Genomic DNA, 17,655 nt, shown 5'->3' with positions numbered 1-17,655 from the left:
CTCTCTCTCTCTCTCTCTCTCTCTCTCTGTGTGTGTGTGTCTCTCTCTCAGTAGTATGTGCCTCCTCCTCTCTACATCAGCATCAGTGTGAGTTTAGCAGCATCATCCTTCGGACCCTCACCGCTTACTTTCAGTCGAGGCTGACTTTTCTCCCGCAAAAAAACCCCCCCAAACCCTCCCGACAGCATCATTGAGCTGGTAGTGTCTCAACAGAAGAGTAGCTTCAGACCACTGAACCGCTTGTTGTCTCCGTCCTCGCAGGGTGTGTGTTGGACCACTCCAGACATCAGACCGGACTTCTCCCGTTCACTCCGCACTCCTGCAAGGTATGATGGATGTATCTCTGTGGGATCTGTTGGACGATTGTGCATGGAGAGAAAAAAACAAATGTGCACAATGACCTGCATGGTGCACCTTGCAGTGCGTCATCCTTTTGGTTTCATAAGACTCATTTGTGGATTTATTGGCGGGTTAAATCCAGATTATTGATACGCAAATTACAATAACGACGCATCATTTATCAACACAGCCTCTGTTGCAGTTTGCCATTTGATTTGCACGTTTTGCACGACTTGTCAGCATGAGATTATTTCTGCATGTCTTGCTTGGATTTACTCGCTAGGATTCAACAACAAAAGTGTTCAGACAGAGACCAATGTGCATTGTTGACGGCTGATTTGTGCAGTCTCCCCGATCAATGCACACTGTGTGAATTTCGATTATAATTGTGACTTTGCGTGGGATGTCTGTGCTTGGCACGACCTGTGCACGATGTGGTGTGATGCATTCTGGTTTAGTTTGGCACTGGTGCTGATGTTGCAAGGGTGTGTGTGTGTGTGTGTGTGTGTGTGTGTGTGTGTGTGTGTGTGTGTGTGTGTGTGTGTGTGTGGTGCTTGCAGGAGGAGGAGGAGGTGGGGGTGTGGTGTGTCTCCTTATAGCCCACATCATCCTCACAATGAGGCTACTTTTTTTGCAAATCAATGCAGGCATGGCCACATCTCATCCACTCCCACCTCTCCTGCACACACACTACAAAAAATCACTCACACATTTCTAGACAATAAGGACACCTTATTACACAGAAATCCAGATATGCCTGAATCAAATCCTTAAAGTGCATTATATGTGATGTTGCCTCTCTTGACCGGGGCTCTGCCTGCCTCTCAAGGTCATCCCCTGTTGGCAAACGCTGGTAAAGGGACAGTGTTGTGTATTAGCCTACCTACCGCCTGGCTCAGGGGCAGGTCTGCTGGTTGTTAGAGGACTATAAAATGTGTCACTCTGTCCACACCTGTCTGCTGATGAGTAACTACAGCTTTGATTTATTGTGTGACGTGGCCCCGGTGGACTGGAAGACAAAGGCTAATGACTCAGGTTTGGAGTCAGCATGGTGCACTGCAGACTAACCCAGAGTGTCTTGTCCCAGACTCTGCCCCCTCTCGTTCCTCCAGCTAAAATAAAGCACAGACATTTGCTGATTATGCATCATGCTGTCTGGTGAAAACCATCACCATGTATAGAATTAAGAGCTAACAGAAGGAGCAGGGTGTGTTCAGTGTTTCGTACTAACACGAGTGTCATGCCTCTGAATCCGTCCTAAATCAAGCCCTGATTATTTTCATATCACTTTCCTATAGGGATGCACTGATCCGACTTTTTCAGGCCCGATAGCAATACCTTGGTTTTGGGTATCAGCCGATACCGAGTACCGATCCGATACCAGTGTTTAATTAATAAGCGGTATTTCTCACTGTGTGGAAGTGATTGGGATCATTCTTAAATGTGTAAGGCAACATCAGGCCTGACTTAAATACTGTTTTATTCAACTTTGTAAAACAAAATGTAACAGTAAAACACATAGATTTACATTTACTGAATGGTACACCAGCAACTTGGGGAAAAAGTCGTCAAAATGAACAGGAATTACAATTCAAATGTCAATCTTTTTAAAGCTGCAGTAGGCAGGTTGGAGCAATTATGATTAAAAAAAGTTATTTTTATAAAACGGTCACTATATCCTGACAGTAGTGCATGAGATCTGAAAAAAATCATGTGCCTCCGTGTCCTCCGATGTCCTCCGGTGCTTCTTACGGCATCTGCAAGATTTCACAGACCGGAGGAAAACAACCAATCAGAGCCGATCTGGAGCCTTGCCGCCTCTGACCAGCTGTCAATCACTCGCAAACTCTGATCAAACGGTCGAAACTAGGCAGCGCTGATCAAATATGAATCAATATTCTGTGACTGTAATGCCTATTTCTCGCATAAAATGTTTTCAGAAACATCTTGTAGCTGTAAAATCAGAAAGTTTGGCAGCCATGTTGAGATCAGTCGAGGAAACACCAAGCACCGCCCACCAGCCACAGCAAACTTCCTCATTTTACAGCTGAACAGTACACTACAAGATGTTTCTGAAAACATTTGTGGAGAGAAATAGACATTACAGTAACAGAATATAAATTCATATTTGATCAGCGCTCCCTAGTTTGACAGTTTGATCGGAGTTTGCGACTGATTGACATCTGCCTCCGTTGAATGAACAGCCAATAGGAACGCTCTCTTTCTGAAATGACCTGTGATTGGCCAAAGTCTCGTGCACGATCTAGATGTACTAAAGCCTGAAAACAGAGCCATGAGGAGGTGCAGAAGTCTAATTTTCTCTCAGAACACTTGAAATACAATATGCTGAAAGGTTATTATGGAATTTTTGCCCAATGATGCCAAAAATATACTGCCTACTGCAGCTTTAACGGTGCTAATGACAACATCCGGCAACTAGATGTCACACCTTGTTAGAATTTGGAACCAAACGTCAGATATCTTTCACAGAGATAAACAAAACATTCATTTTTAGGAATGCGCCAGTCCAATACCGAGTGTCGGTATTAGAATAGACAATCTGATTCGATCCATTTCCGTCACATACTGTACGCTCTTCTATGTCAGTGTCTGTGCCGGGGCGATCCGGGGATCAGTCCAACACAAACACTCTTCTAAGTCAGCGTTGCCAGGTCATTTTCCTGGATCTAAAGCCCCGTGGTTTTGAGTGTAGCCCCGACAGAGAGCGTAATGCGCTTACAAACCTAGTGTTGCATAACATTACGTTACGGCATCGCTGATGCCGTAACGTAATGTTATCGAATTTTTGCCCAATGATACCAAATATATTCTGCCTACAAATTGGTCAAAACATAAACAGGAATTAAAAATCCAGTATATAATGTATATATATAAACACAGAACTGAATTGAATAGATCGGCCCCAACGTCACAGAAATCCGATCCAGCTATTAGAGTCAGTATCGGCTCGATATCCGATGCGGTAACAGTATCGGTGCATCCCTACTTTACTATAGCGTTATCCTTTTTCTTGTGACTCACACCTCTTTTCTTTGTTCATCTCATACTGCTACTTTTCTGTGTCTATCTGTTGTTGAGACAGTGAAAATGTAACCGAGTGAGCTGGAGAATGCAGAAGGAATTTCACCATTGTCACATTTGTAGGCTGCTGCATACTATCAAGCAATGACTGAGCGGAGAGATTTGGTTTAGTTATCTAACATTTAAAGATAGCTTTCATTCCATTCCTGATCCATTATTGCAGCACAAGGTTGATGGTAAACATTAACAGGACGGATGAGAGTCTCAAGGCTCTTACAGAGCTCTGAAAAAAGACAATTACTGGAGACATGAGAATGAGAAGTATGGAAGAGACATGAGTATAAATTCCTGGCACTGTACATGACAAAAGTGCACAAAAATGTATATTTTCTAACTGACCATCATTTGTGAAAGCAGACACAAAATGAAGGTCTTTAAAAAGTCTATTTAAACATGCGTAGGAAGATGATGTTTTGAAAGTGCTCCACCATACCATGTTGCTACTTGCGTCACTTTAAAGGTTGTGCAGTTGGTTTTACATAAAGTGAGCTGAGGGGGTGGCATTAAAAAATGTGTGATTCATTTAAGTGTTAGTTTGCCTTTTTGTACACCATAAATTAAATGCTTCTTTCACAAGGAGTAAAAGTAATCACATCATATTCTATAAGCTACTGCTTTTAATATAATTACTGTATGATATGGAAAAATAGCTGACATTGTGACGTAAAGCGAAGCCACCGGCAACACACTGACACGATGCAGATTCAGCTCTGCTGCTCGTTGCATGAATGAAGGCAGACACAGTAATGAGTAACACTTGCATTATGATGCAGTGTGAGCTGTTGTGAGCACATTAGAAGTGAATGAACATTTAGTACCACATCAGAAGTTTTCATCAGATGCGTATTAATTCCCCAGAGCTTTTCTATGTGTGCTGCAGCGTAATATATGCTGACAATATGCACATAATATATTTACTTTATCCTTCTATTACGCAAGTAGTCAAGCGCAGCACGCACGCCTACACAGTGACATAATGGCGATGGCTGCCGTGCGTCTTGTGCTCACATCTCACCTGGGACACATCTGTCTCCCGTTGCAGCCCCCTCCCGTCTTCAGGCTCGGCCCGTCTCGTCCGACAGCCTGTATTGTAACAGAAAAGTGTTTGCAACTTGCTGTCAGAGTGCACTGCCTCCTCGCTTTCACTGCAGCACTGAGAGACTTTTCGCATGTGACAGGATGTTGAAGAGGCTAGTTTTAAGTTGTCATATTCAGACAGTATTGTTTAACCCATGGCCGCATTTCCATAACGATTGCTGCAGATATCATCTTCTAATATATCATATTCGGGTCAGTGCATGGTTCTTTGCCCCTAAGAGAGGAGCTGAAAACTGAGGTTCAGTACTGAATCTGAATCGAGCATCGGATCCCTTTTTGAATCACAATCGACTCTTTTGGTAGATTGCTTTGCTAAATGTGCTGTTTCTGTTGCACTCACTGTAGTTACAAAGCATCTTTCTGGAAAGTCTGGGAGATCTGGGAAAATAACCCTGATGATGTCATAGTGATGCCACCTTGGCTTGGGCCTGGAAACTACAAATTTATAAAGCCCGCCTTAAAGGGACAGTTTGTAACTTCTTACACTTACACTCCTATAAATCATTGCGGGTCGGTGTTTCCTATGCGTGCTCGCGTGTGGCTATGCTGTTCCAAAAACAAACTACTCAGAAGCACCAAAACGGCAAAGTTATATCTAGTGAAGCCCGTCTTACTCTTCTACACACTGCAGAAGAGTAACCAAAACTCTGGTGTCTCCCCTGTTCATTCTGACCGCGGTCGGGGGGCTGAAGCAGGAAACACAGTATCAGCATTGATTCATGGAGAGACCTCCGTCTGGTCAGCTAACATTACTGCCAAGCAGCTGAAATATAGAGTAATATTGTGGTTTTAGCTGACGTGTGCTGCCTCACTGTGTTGATCAATGCTCGTTCATGTCTATGTAGAGCGAGCAACAGGACGCTGACTTTCGTTGACTTAACGGCCACAGGTGTCGCTGTTAACAAGACATTTCTGAGTCTTACAAACAGTCCCTTTAACTGGGGGTGTAGTGTGATAGACATGGATGTTTACCAGACAGGGAGGCTTTAATTAAATATTGTTTTGAGTTTTATTGTGGGAAATGTAGGTTCCAGTTTTTTTGGGTCTTAACCTCAGGGTCTGAAAAGTGAAGCCAATTCGGAAGTACCTTAAACTTGCATTCTTTCTAACAGCCAGCAGGGGGCGACTCTTCTGGTTGCTAAAATTTTTACTGATTCTATAGAAGTCTATGAGAAAATGAGCCTACTTCTAACTTGATTTATTACCTCAGTAAACATTGTAAACATGAGTTTATGGTCTCAATCACTAGTTTCAAGTCTTCTTCAATACAGCATGATGTTCATTTATTAAATGATGGTCCCATTTAGAGTCAGATAGACCATAAAGCAGGGGATGCTTTAGGGTGGGGCTACCTTGTGATTGACAGGTCGCTACCACGGCGTTGTCCCTGTCTGGGAGTTGTCCGTGTTTCCGTCTTAGAACTTCAACCCTTTCATAGTGTGCTTTCAGTTTTCAGTAACATTTTGGTCGCCTAAAAATGTTTTATTCAGCATTCAGTTGTACTTAGCTCCACCTTCTCATGTCATTTCTGATTGCAAAAAAACAAGATGGCGACGGCCAAAATGCTAAACTCAAAGCTCCACAAAACAATGGGTGACGTCACAGTGACTACGTCCCCTACTTATATACAGTCTATTGTCTTGACCAATACGAGGGAATAAAAGTCAGGATATCTCGGCCTCTGCTACTTCGATTGTTTTGTTTTGTCTCTCAATAGTCCTCCAACTTTGCGTACATACAATACTAAATCACTGGATTACCCATTTAATGAATCTACGTCTTTCACCACCAAATCCAACCACCAGTGCAACCCTACGGAAACTGCGATCACGTTGAACCGAAAAGGAAATTGTCATCTATACCCAGAACTAAAAAAGTTAAACTCAAATGCACTTATGCCAGGGCGTGCCAATGCTTTTGTCCCTTCAGTTAAAGGTACAGTGTAGGGTTTGGCGGCATCTAGTGGTGAGGTTGCAGATTGCAACCAACTGAAACTTCTCTCATATGCCAAGCGTGTAAGAGAACTACAGACGCCGATGCAAAAACGCGAATGTCCGTATCTAGACCCAGTGTTTGGTTTGTCCGTTCTGGGCTGCTGTAGAAACATGGCAGCCAGATCCTTGAAGAGGACCCGCTCCCTATGTAGATATGAACGGCTCATTCTGAGCTAATGAAAACAGAACAATTCTTATTTTCAGGTGATTACACACTAAAGAAAACATAATATTATATTATATTTCTGCCAATAGATCCCCCTTAATGCTACACACTGTTTCTTTAATGTTGTGACATCATTTTCACATATCAGAGAGACTTCTGAATGCTCGACGAATCAGACTGCCGTGTGATTGTAATTTGGAGGGAAAAATCACTGTTTAATAAAAGAGATTTTATTGCTGTTGTGTTGATCCGCTGGCTGCTGCTAAATCATTTTAGTTTCCGGTGAAAATCTCAGAACACCAATTTGAATGATTTTCCCATTGAAACTACAGTGGAATGATCACAGGGTCAGTTGTGAATGAGAAAGATGTACAACTTCCTCTCCTTTTCACCGGCAACTGAATGCTCTTAGAATGCCCAGCGGGTCACATTAACACAAGGCTGTTTTTCTATGCTCTTGAATAGCGAGAGATGAAAGGTTTTTATCTGAACACTTTTGTGCGCTCATATTGCATAATCTGTGTCATAACTACTAGACAGTAGTATCACCTCCTCACACACAGGGCCGTTCTCAAACCGGACGCTACACCCTCCCACTCCCACTCTCTCTGAGCTCTGTTTGTAGCACCCTTCTTTAAGGTGTATAACAGTGGTTCCCAAACTGGGGGGCGTGACCCCTAAGGAGGGCCCAGAGTTATGAAAGGGGGGGATGCAGGCTAAATATTAATGATGTAGGGTTCTGCAATGGCCTGAAGGGGAGGGGCTTGAAAATATTTGTATCTACAAAAGGGAATCCTTGCAGAAAAGGTATGGGAACCACTGGTGTATAAGGGGTATAAATACAGTGGCGAGCTTTGGTACCAACTTCCCTCTCTCCGATGGAAACAGGAACTGTTGAAACCTTTCGTAACCATGTATCAAGCAGCAACTGCTATAGAACGCTCCAGGGATGACATATTTTTGTAGGCCAACCAGGAAGTTAGCATTGCCCTGGATTTCCTTGACAAAAAGCCAATTGGATTTTTCCATTGGGTTTGGGATTATTGCAGAAAATGTTCTCTGTGGCAAACGTTTATGATAATATTACACATTTTGTTCAGCAAGATAATCTTCACATATGAACACCACTTTATGATTTTTAAAGTGTGAATGTAATCGCCCGAAGTAATAAGCTTACATTAGGCTATAAACGAACTACACCACTGTCCCATGCGCGCTCTCGTGTGACTACGCTGTTCAGACTCAGACTCCAACACAAACTACACGGAAGCACCAAAACCTCTTGGTTGTATCTAGTGAAGCCCGTCTGTTAAACAGTGTTGGCCGCGGTCAGAGGACGCGGGGGAGACCGTAGCTTTGGTCTCCAGGACCGGAGTCTCTGCTGTACTCTGCTCCTCTGCTCCTCTGCCTGCCTTCACTCACACACCATGCTCTTTCTCTCTCTCTCTCTCTCTCTCCACCTCTCACGTGCATGCGCGCACACTCCACACTGCAGAAGAGTTAGTTTAGCTCTGAGAATATCTAGTGAATGTTCAGTGGACGTTTGTGCAGAAATAACTGCTGCAGCTCCTCCAGACCAACAGAGGTTTCCCGTGTCTTGTGAAGTGACGGGGGTCCGCAGAGAGAAACATTATCGTCTCCGACCAAAACTCCGGTGTCTCGCCCGTTCCCTCCGGCCGCGGTCGGGAGGCTGAGGCAGGAAAAGCCAACACTAAGATCAGCATTGATTCATGGAGAGACCTTTGTCTGGTCAGCTAACATTACTGCCAAGCAGCTGAAATATAGAGTGATATTGTGCTTTTAGCTGATGCTCGTTCATGTCTATTTAGAGCAAACATAAGCGCGAGCAACAAGACGCTGACTGACAGATGTCGCTGTTAACAAGACATTTCTGATTCTTACAAGCAGTCCCTTTAATATGGCAGACCCCCCACATGAACGGAGTGAAAGTTGGTAGGGAGAGGGTGTAGGGGTGGTGTGAGAAAGGCCTACAGACAGACAGGTTATGTTATTAGATGGCCCACAGGTCAAGGCAGGGCTGGAAATGTAGGGGACAAGTGTGGATGAATGAGGTGTAATGGTCTCTTGGGAACTCTTATCTGAGTTCCCATGATGTCCAGACCACAGTATTTGATGGAAGTGTCAGTTTTGTAATCAAGGCTTCCTAAGATGAAACATTGTAATTTTCCTGTATTTGGTGCAAAGCAAAAAGAATAGGGCCTTGATTTGCACAAATGCAGGTGATCAAAATGCAGCTGATCCCTAATTACTTCATCAAGGATGTGCCAGACGTGACACATGTCGGTGAGCAGCAGCCATATCTAGGCGCTTCACTGGGCTCAGCTGATAGTGAGGACTGGATTTTGGTCCAGAGGGACAAGATGCAGCATCTCATGACTTCATAGTCAAGGTTTTTGGCTGTTGGATGGACTGCTGTGTTAAGATATATATTATATATACAGTATATGTGTGTGTGTGTGTGTGTGTGTGTGTGTGTGTGTGTGTGTGTGTGTGTGTTTGTGTCGCCCCATCTATCAGCCTGTCTCTCCGTGATTTTATTTTCCCATTAGCTATTAAACTTAATGGGATTGATTCTAATTTTACGACATTGTTGTATTGTTTCACTAATTAAATAGCATTTTCTTTTTACCATTATCTAATTAACTATGATCTATAATAATAATAATAATAATAATTTTATTTACTTTTCAAGCTCAGCACATCTGCTTTCCAGATTAAAAGATTTACAGAATAAAAGTAAAAATATTAATGTCAATCGACTAAAATAGTTAATTTTTTTATTTGATCAAAATGTACCTTAAAGGGAGATTTGTCAAGTATTTAATACTCTTCTTAACATGGGAGTGGGCAAATATGCTGCTTTATGCAAATTTATGTATATATATTTATTATTGTAAATCAATTAACAACACAAAACAATGACAGATATTGTCCAGAAACCCTCACAGGTACTGCATTTAGCATAAAACAATATGCTCAAATCAGAACATGGCAAACTGCAGCCCAACATATAATATATAAATATATAAGCATAATATATATATACTGTATATATATGTATTAGGGCTGTCAAAATTAACGTGTTAATAAAACAGAAAACCTAAGGAATCCATCGATATATTACTATTATATATATTACTATATTACTATATGAACAATGTAGCCTCTGTCATACCTGCAATGATTTAATTTGAAATAAATTAATTTATTTTTGTATTGTGCCTTTAGTCTACAGGCAGTGTGGAAGCACGATCGGTTAATTGAATTTCAGTTTTGTACATTATGAATCCGGAGTTCCTCGGTGAACTTGGGTCATGCATGCTGATCCTGGCTCAAAGCAATTTTAAAAATTGGATTTCAGGGCAAAGTATATCTATCTCCCTTAGATAAATGGTTTCCAAATGATGGCGCAGGGACCGTCTGAGCTGCTCGGGAAGAGTCTTTGTGAAATGAGAGATTGTTTATTTTCATCTTTTTCTCAATTCACAGATGATAACCTCTCTGATCGATGCGTCAATCTCTCCACGGTTCTCCCTCTCCGTCAACAATGGAGACACCTAAATTAGATCAACTAACCGAGCTGCCGCTTACACGCGCACACACACACACACACACACACACACACACACACACACACACACACCTCTCTCCTCTATTTCACAACTTCCTAAAATAATTTGACCCCCTTTTTATATTGAGGCCTGTATGAAAAAAGACTGTGATAATAAAACAATACAGACCATACTCCGTGCCCAATTCTATCCAGATAGAAGCTTAAACAAATTGGGAAAGATGCTTATGTGGGTTCTTGCCAAGAGAGAAGATTGATACAACTCTCATGGCGGAGTTTCTCATTTAGCTTTCATCAAGAGAGTGAATAAGGGTATTTTCCAAAATGTTGAACTGTTCCTTTAAAGCACCATAGTGGTATTGCATGTTTTAGATAATTAATGACATCACAAATATTTTCTTCATTGCTCATCAATGTGCCAAGTAGAGGCTCCATACGATACGATACGGCTCATGATACTTAAAGGGATAGTCTGAGTTGTTTGAAGTGGGGGTCTGTGAGCTACTTCTCCATAGTCAGTGTATTACCTACAGTAGATGGCAGTCGGTACGCCCCCAGTTTGGAGAAACAGACAGGAGTACCGACACCGGAGCAAAGCAATGTACTGCTGTGGACGGAGTTGAAAGAAAAACATATTTTAGACACCTAAAAGAAAGGCTCACCTAAAAACATCGACATCCGTTAGGGATGTTCATAATTAACCGTTTAACCGCTAACCGACATTAAGCATTTTAACCGATTAACGCTATCGGTTAAAACGGTTAAAAGAAATGTTAATAATTTACTAAAAATTTTAGAAAAACATCTGTTTAATGAGAAAAACTGGTCTACCTTAACAGCCCACCTTAAGAGGCGGAGCCGGAGTTACAGATACAGCAAGTCAGCTCCTGTCCATAGCTCGCTTGAGTGGAGGAGTTGTAGCCTCATAGCATTTATTCACCAACAAATAAACCGTACACACACTATCTGCTACACCTACGTTCACAGCTAGAACGCCACCAACAAAACCCTCATTCACCACCTGCCTTTTCAAGTTACATGTAAATGTCTTTATTTATGTAAAGGAAACACAAAATTCAGGCGCCAGGTGACAATTCAATTCATTGGATCCACAAGAGTCTCAACTTTACAGTCATATCCTATTTATGCAGTTCCAACACTGTTTAGGGACCCCAGTATGCAGAAATATCAAATACACCATTTTTAGTTAGGAGAAAATTACACATTTATACTGCATGCAAAAAACTGCATACGATTATGATAAAGTGGGCATGTCTGTAAAGAGGAGACTCGTGGGCACCCATAGAACACATTATTACCTCCGCCAAGGCCGAAGCCCTAGCTCAGCAGTCAGCAACCTTTACTATCAAAAGAGCCATTTTAGGCAAAAAAAAAGAAAAGATCTGTCTGGAGCCGCAAAACATTTGAGCGTGGTGATGAAGGTAACACAGTTTATAGTCTGAGTATATAGTATATAAGTCTAATGCAGTGAGGGCCAAAGAGACAATGTACTACGGAGTATTAGGGCCACATTGAGGGAAAAAACATCTGAGATTTACAGAATAAAATCGTAATCTTACAAGAATAAAGTCATAACTCTATGAGAAAAAAAAGTCTTAATATAACGAGAATAAAGTCATAACTTTGCGAGAAAAAAGGTGTAATATAACGAGAATAAAGTCATAACTTTGCGAGAAAAAAGTCATAATATAACAAGAATAAAGTCATAACTTTACGAGAAAAAAATTCGTAATATTACGAAAATAAAGTCATAACTTTAAAAATGTAAATAAAAAAACAGTTATACATTTCCATTTTTATAAATCCACAGGGAGCCACTGGAGAGGGACTATATGTGGCTCCGGAGCTGCAGTTTGCAGACCCCTGATCTAGGAAGTAGGTTATGTTTTCACCGGAATTTATTTCACTACAGTTTGATCATAAACTTCAGAGACAGCCTCTCTACTTGATTTGTATGGCGTAGTTGTTGTTATTGAACTGTAGTGATGTAGTTCCGAGCAGGGACCATTTTGGAAACTTACCTTGCTGGTTTGTTGGAGACAATCTGACAGTTGGCTGCTGAAATGCTGTGCATTCCTAAGCTATGTTGTGACACAACAAAGCCCTGAAAATGAACACTGCAAACTTGAAAGCTTTGAAAAAAATTTGATTTTAGTCATTTCTTGCGGTATAAAGGCTGCTGTTTGGCAGCCAACTTCAGAGATGGATGTTGGAGCTTCTTTGAAAGCACAGCAGGGAGAGTTTTAAAAGCAGTCCAGTGCACATAACCTCTTTACCACAAAGCAATATTGTGAGGTTGGCATTCAAAAAGGGCAGCAAAGTGATGCGTTATCTGTCTCAGGTGAGCTTGAGGGCTCTGCATTGTTGATTTTTATAGCATATTGAAATAAACCAGAGGGCAACTCCGTGTCTGAGACGTGAAGCCAATGCAGAAGTGCCTTAAACTTGCATTCTTTCTACCAGCCAGCAGGGGGCGACTCCTCTGGTTGCTAAAAGAAATCTGATTGTATAGAAGTCTATGAGAAAATGAGCCTACTTCTCTCTTGATTTATTACCTCAGTAAACATTGTAAACATGAGTTTATGGTCTCAATCTCTAGTTTCAAGTCTTCTTCAATACAGCATGATGTTCATTTAGTAAATTATGGTCCCATTTAGAGTCAAATAGACCATAAAGCAGGGGATGCTTTAGGGCGGGGTTAGATTGTGATTGACAGGTCCCTAACTAGGAATGCACCCACCTGACTCTTTCAGTCCCAATACCGATACTGATACCTGGGCTTTAGGTATCGGTCGATACTGAGTACCTATCCGATACCAGTACCGCTACATAGAGGTGGTGTTAGGAAGATAAACAGGTCATAATTCTCTCTCCAATATCTTTTTTTATATTGCTGTGAAAACATCTCCTTCTAACTAGGGATGTGCCGACTTTTTCAGTCCTGATACCGATAGTGGTACCTGGGCTTTGAGTATCGGTACCGATCCAATACCAGTTTTTATTCAATAAGCTGTATGCCTCACTGTGTGGAAGAGACCGGGATCATTCTTCTATGTGTAAAGAAACATCAGGGTGGACTTAAACATTGTTTTCTTAACTTTGTAAAAGAAAATGTAACAAATAAATACATAGATATATATTTAATGATATTATTAAAATTAGGGATGCACCGATACCAGTATCGGGTATTGGGTCCGATACTGTGCTCATGTACTCGTACTCGCAAAATGGCTCTGATACCACTTTACGGTGGTATGCCCGACCCCACTGGGCCAGGATCCCTCCCTCACTTTCATTGCGCCACGGGGTTTTTCTTGCATTCTCTGACTCGCGCGTGCATTAGACTCCCTGGTCCGTGTTTCGAGACGGGTTGGTTGGGTTGCCGACATCGCCGCAGACCTCTGGCGGCACGACGCGGTTGGGGCGCACTGATGACAGTCTGCCCCAGTCGACAGTCGTACCGGGAGCAGGGGGCCGTCCCTGGCGGGGAGAGAGGGTGCAGCCAGCCCTTTGTCCACGGTGCGGCGAGGTCCGGGCGGGGGGGCGCTGTAAAGCTGCGGCCGCGAGCCACCTTCGCCCCGAACATTTCCAAGCCGACCTAGAGTCGGTCACGGCGCACCTAGAGTCACGGCGCACTCCCCAGCCTGCCGTGTGTCGCTCACACCCTCCAGCTGGCTGTTAACGAGGGTCTTTTGGCACAGAGAAGTACTCGTATCGGTACTCAGTATCGGCGAGTACCCAAATGTAAGTACTTGTACTTGTGCCTGAATAAAAGTGGTATCGGTGCATCCCTAATGTATATAGTATATAAACATATATCACTATCTCGAACACGGCGTTGTCCGGTCTGGGATTTGTTCGTGTTTTCGTCTTTAACTTAACTTTAACCCTTTCACAGTATGTTTTCAATTCATGAAAGTTGATTGTAACATTTTGGTCGCCTGAAAATGTCTTATTCAGCATTCGGTTGCACTTAGCTCCACCCCCTCGTGTCATTTGTGGTTGCAAAAAAACAAGATGGTGACGGCCAAAATGCCCAATTCGAGGCTTCAAAACGGCAGTCCACAAACTAATGGATGACATCATGGTGACTACGTCCACTTATACCACTTATATACAGTCTATGAAATAAACGGAAACCAGTCGCAACCTTGAAGGTACTAAATCAATGGTCGCGCAGAAGCATCCCTAAATGGGGCTTTGCAGAAACCAACGCAGCATGGCAGGCCTCAGTATATGACTGGATGCTCGCCTGAGTCTGCTTTCCTCGACCCCCCCTGGTGCATGCTGAGACAGATTGGCACCACACACACACTGTTGCTACCCCGTATCTCCCTCGGTCTTTACAATTTAAAGAGGTCTAATAAAACATCTCAGCAAAGAGTTATAGTGGTAGAAATGTTCCAAAACTCTAACCATGTTTAGCAAATGATGATAATTACAGGTTGGTTAATGAACTTAATCAAGGCCATAAAGTGGCAGCATCAGCACTGTGAAGATCCACCAGCCATCCGCAGAGGCGGCTGGGTGCAAACAGCTGCAGCGGAGAAATACGGGGACATTAAACACCGAAACAGCTTCAGTGTTTCTTCAAAGTCACCGAGGGCCAACTACTTTAAGATGTCATTATTATAACCCTTTCCAAAAGGGTTTCATTTGCAAGTGAGATGCTCACAATTTGGAAAGAAGACAGCTAAAGGCTAGAACAAGAAATAGCTAAAAATAACATTTTATATGCTGAGGTTAAAGAAGGGCAGCTAGTAGTTTTTTTGGAGAAAGGGTAGAATGAAAACCTAGTGCAGTGGTTGTCATCAATCCCTCAATCCACATTTGTATAAAATACAGTTTATTATTCAGGAAGGAGATCAGAGCTCCTCTAAAAATGAAACAACAACAAACAAACCAAACCAGGACAAGCAACTGATAAAAGGAAGACAGAAAAAAAAGGTTGCATGTCTTACAAACTGACCCTATTACTTAAGCAACAGTAGAGGACTAATTTCCAACACTATTCCTGTGCCTCACATTACATTACATTTGTTTGAAAGCTTATTTTAGATGGAGCTTTGGTTCGCATTTTCCCAGTTCTCTAGAAATCTCTGCTTTCAGCCTTGATAAATCACTCTATTCCAGACGCCCTCCATACATTTAGGTTCATAACTTGGACTTCATGAAAAGGCACTTCTGTGTGTTCTCTATTAACTGAAAGGTGCCTAAGAGATCATTGATTTTACATGTGTCTGTTGCTGTTTTTGTGTGCCCTTTTTCGCAGGCAAAATGGGGAAACAGAACAGCAAGCTGACCCCTGAAGTGATGGAGGACCTGGTGAAGAACACAGAGTTTAATGAACACGAGCTGAAGCAGTGGTACAAGGGTTTCCTGAAGGACTGTCCCACCGGCCGCCTCAACCTGGAGGAGTTCCAGCAGCTGTATGTTAAGGTGAGACTCCACTGACTCACTCTCACCTGATGGATTACACACATGCCGTATGCTTTGGCACTAATTCGTGTGGGCTCACCTCACACGCGCACAAACTCAGAGCACACGGCACCCAGAGCGTATACCTCTGAGTTAACCTGACAGGAGTTCGTTAAAGCAGTAGATGTTTAACAACTAACAATGGGGTTGGATAGAGTACGTTAGAGTTTAGCAGAGGAGAACAGGAGAAAGTGTTTCCAGAACAGAACGCTGCTGAACTCATTATATGTGAGGGATAATGTGCAGCGAGCTGGTCATTGTTGTGAAATAAACCCCTTAAGGGTGATGCTGTCTAAAGGGGTTTATTTCACAGCAATGACCCGCTAGCTGTACATTATCCTGCTTATTACAAGACTACTTACTTAAGAAATCAATAATTTGACACGAAAAGGGTCCGCCAGAGTCCGACATCAGAACTGCGTTCATAGCAGCAGTCTGCTATAAAGAAATAACAGACCGTAGAACGCTGCAATTGACCAATCAGAATAGAGTATTCAACAAAGCCGTGTAATAATAGTTGCTGATCGAATCGATGTGATACGAAAAGCGAAATTTTTTGTGTTGTTTTCATGAAAAGTAGGGCTGCAACTAACAAATATTTCTATAATCGATTAATCTGTTGATTATTAATTGGATAAAAAGAAAAAAGCTAAATTTGATTATTTCTAGCTTTTATTAAAAAAACAACGTATTCCTGGTCTTCTTGTACAGTGTTCTTCTGCTACAATAAAAAATGAAATGAAATAAATGGACATTGGGGATGCAGCTGATCCCTGAGAATAGAAGGGAAATGTAACTAATATATATTTGATCAGATACTGTTCAAGGCTCTGTTGTGAAGAAATGAAGGATTCGCTTTAGACTGTCTCTGACTAAATATTCCCAAAACTCCATAATGTTACGTTATACTCCAGTGCCTCTCCACCCTAGTTTGAGCTAATTAGCGTTAGCTAAATCTGCCGCCTCCGGCAGATTTGTGCCCATTTTGGCAGACAAACACACAATTAAAGGTTGATTTCAAAACAAATGTAACAGTCTGTTTAATATGTGTTTTTGTGATGGATCAATGTAGAGTTAGCTTTATCATGTGTTAGACTTATCATGCGTTAGATTTATCATGTGTTAGATTTATCATGCGTTAGATTTATCATGCGTTAGATTTATCATGCGTTAGATTTATCATGCGTTAGATTTAAAACAAAATCACAAAACAGAGAGAAAACAGATGAAAGGTATTTCTGTCCGTTATGTTTGTTTTTAAATTACAACCTGTAATCGTGCGTTTGCTTCTACGCTTTTCTCCGCTGTATCGTTAGTCTGCCTCCGCCACTTTTCAAATGCTCATTTCCTGTAATTCATCACATAAGCTACACAAGATACCAGCACAGCTGGTATGAGCATAGTACAGCTGGTATCAGAAAAAAATAGTGTTCTTTGAACATTAAAGCATGTAAGCATGTGAATGTAGTAAACCAGGATACTAGGAAATTGTTCAAAATGAGACTATAATAGGAGACTGTGGTAGATTAGTTTAAATCTGAATTAATTCAATTTTTTTGGCCACTTGGGGATTGTGGAACAAGCTATAAACACAAAATTGACATATTATCACCATATAGTTAGCGTGTCAGTTGTTGATTTACACATCCAGAAGACATGTAGAAATATTAGCATTCATTTTAAAGTCATGTTTCATGGCCCTTGACAAATAAACAGTAACTTCAATATTCACTCTCCTTTTAGCATTGTTTTGGTCTCCACCAACCCCTGAGGAAAATGTCTGGCTCTTTAGCAGCCAAATGCTCCACTATGTTCCCTAGCTAGTTGCTAACTTTGTCTGTCTGCTGTTTTGGTGCCGGGTAGGT

The 17,655-nt window shown here is 41.9% G+C and overlaps 1 protein-coding gene across 1 annotated transcript in view; it reads left to right on the top strand.

Moving 5' to 3' along the window:
* The first annotated feature begins 11 nt into the window (after positions 1–11).
* Positions 12–17,655, top strand: part of vsnl1a (visinin-like 1a) — a 61,107-nt gene continuing 43,463 nt past the window's right edge. Inside the window, exons 1-2 of the mRNA XM_074615489.1 lie at positions 12–326; positions 15,585–15,751. Coding sequence (XP_074471590.1) covers positions 15,590–15,751 — 162 coding nt within the window. The 5' untranslated portion in view covers positions 12–326; positions 15,585–15,589. The remainder of the gene's footprint in view (positions 327–15,584; positions 15,752–17,655) is intronic.

This window comes from Sebastes fasciatus, chromosome 18 (assembly GCF_043250625.1).
Source record: "Sebastes fasciatus isolate fSebFas1 chromosome 18, fSebFas1.pri, whole genome shotgun sequence".
Taxonomy (NCBI): Eukaryota; Metazoa; Chordata; class Actinopteri; order Perciformes; family Sebastidae; genus Sebastes; species Sebastes fasciatus.
This window is presented reverse-complemented; position numbering and strand designations above follow the sequence as displayed.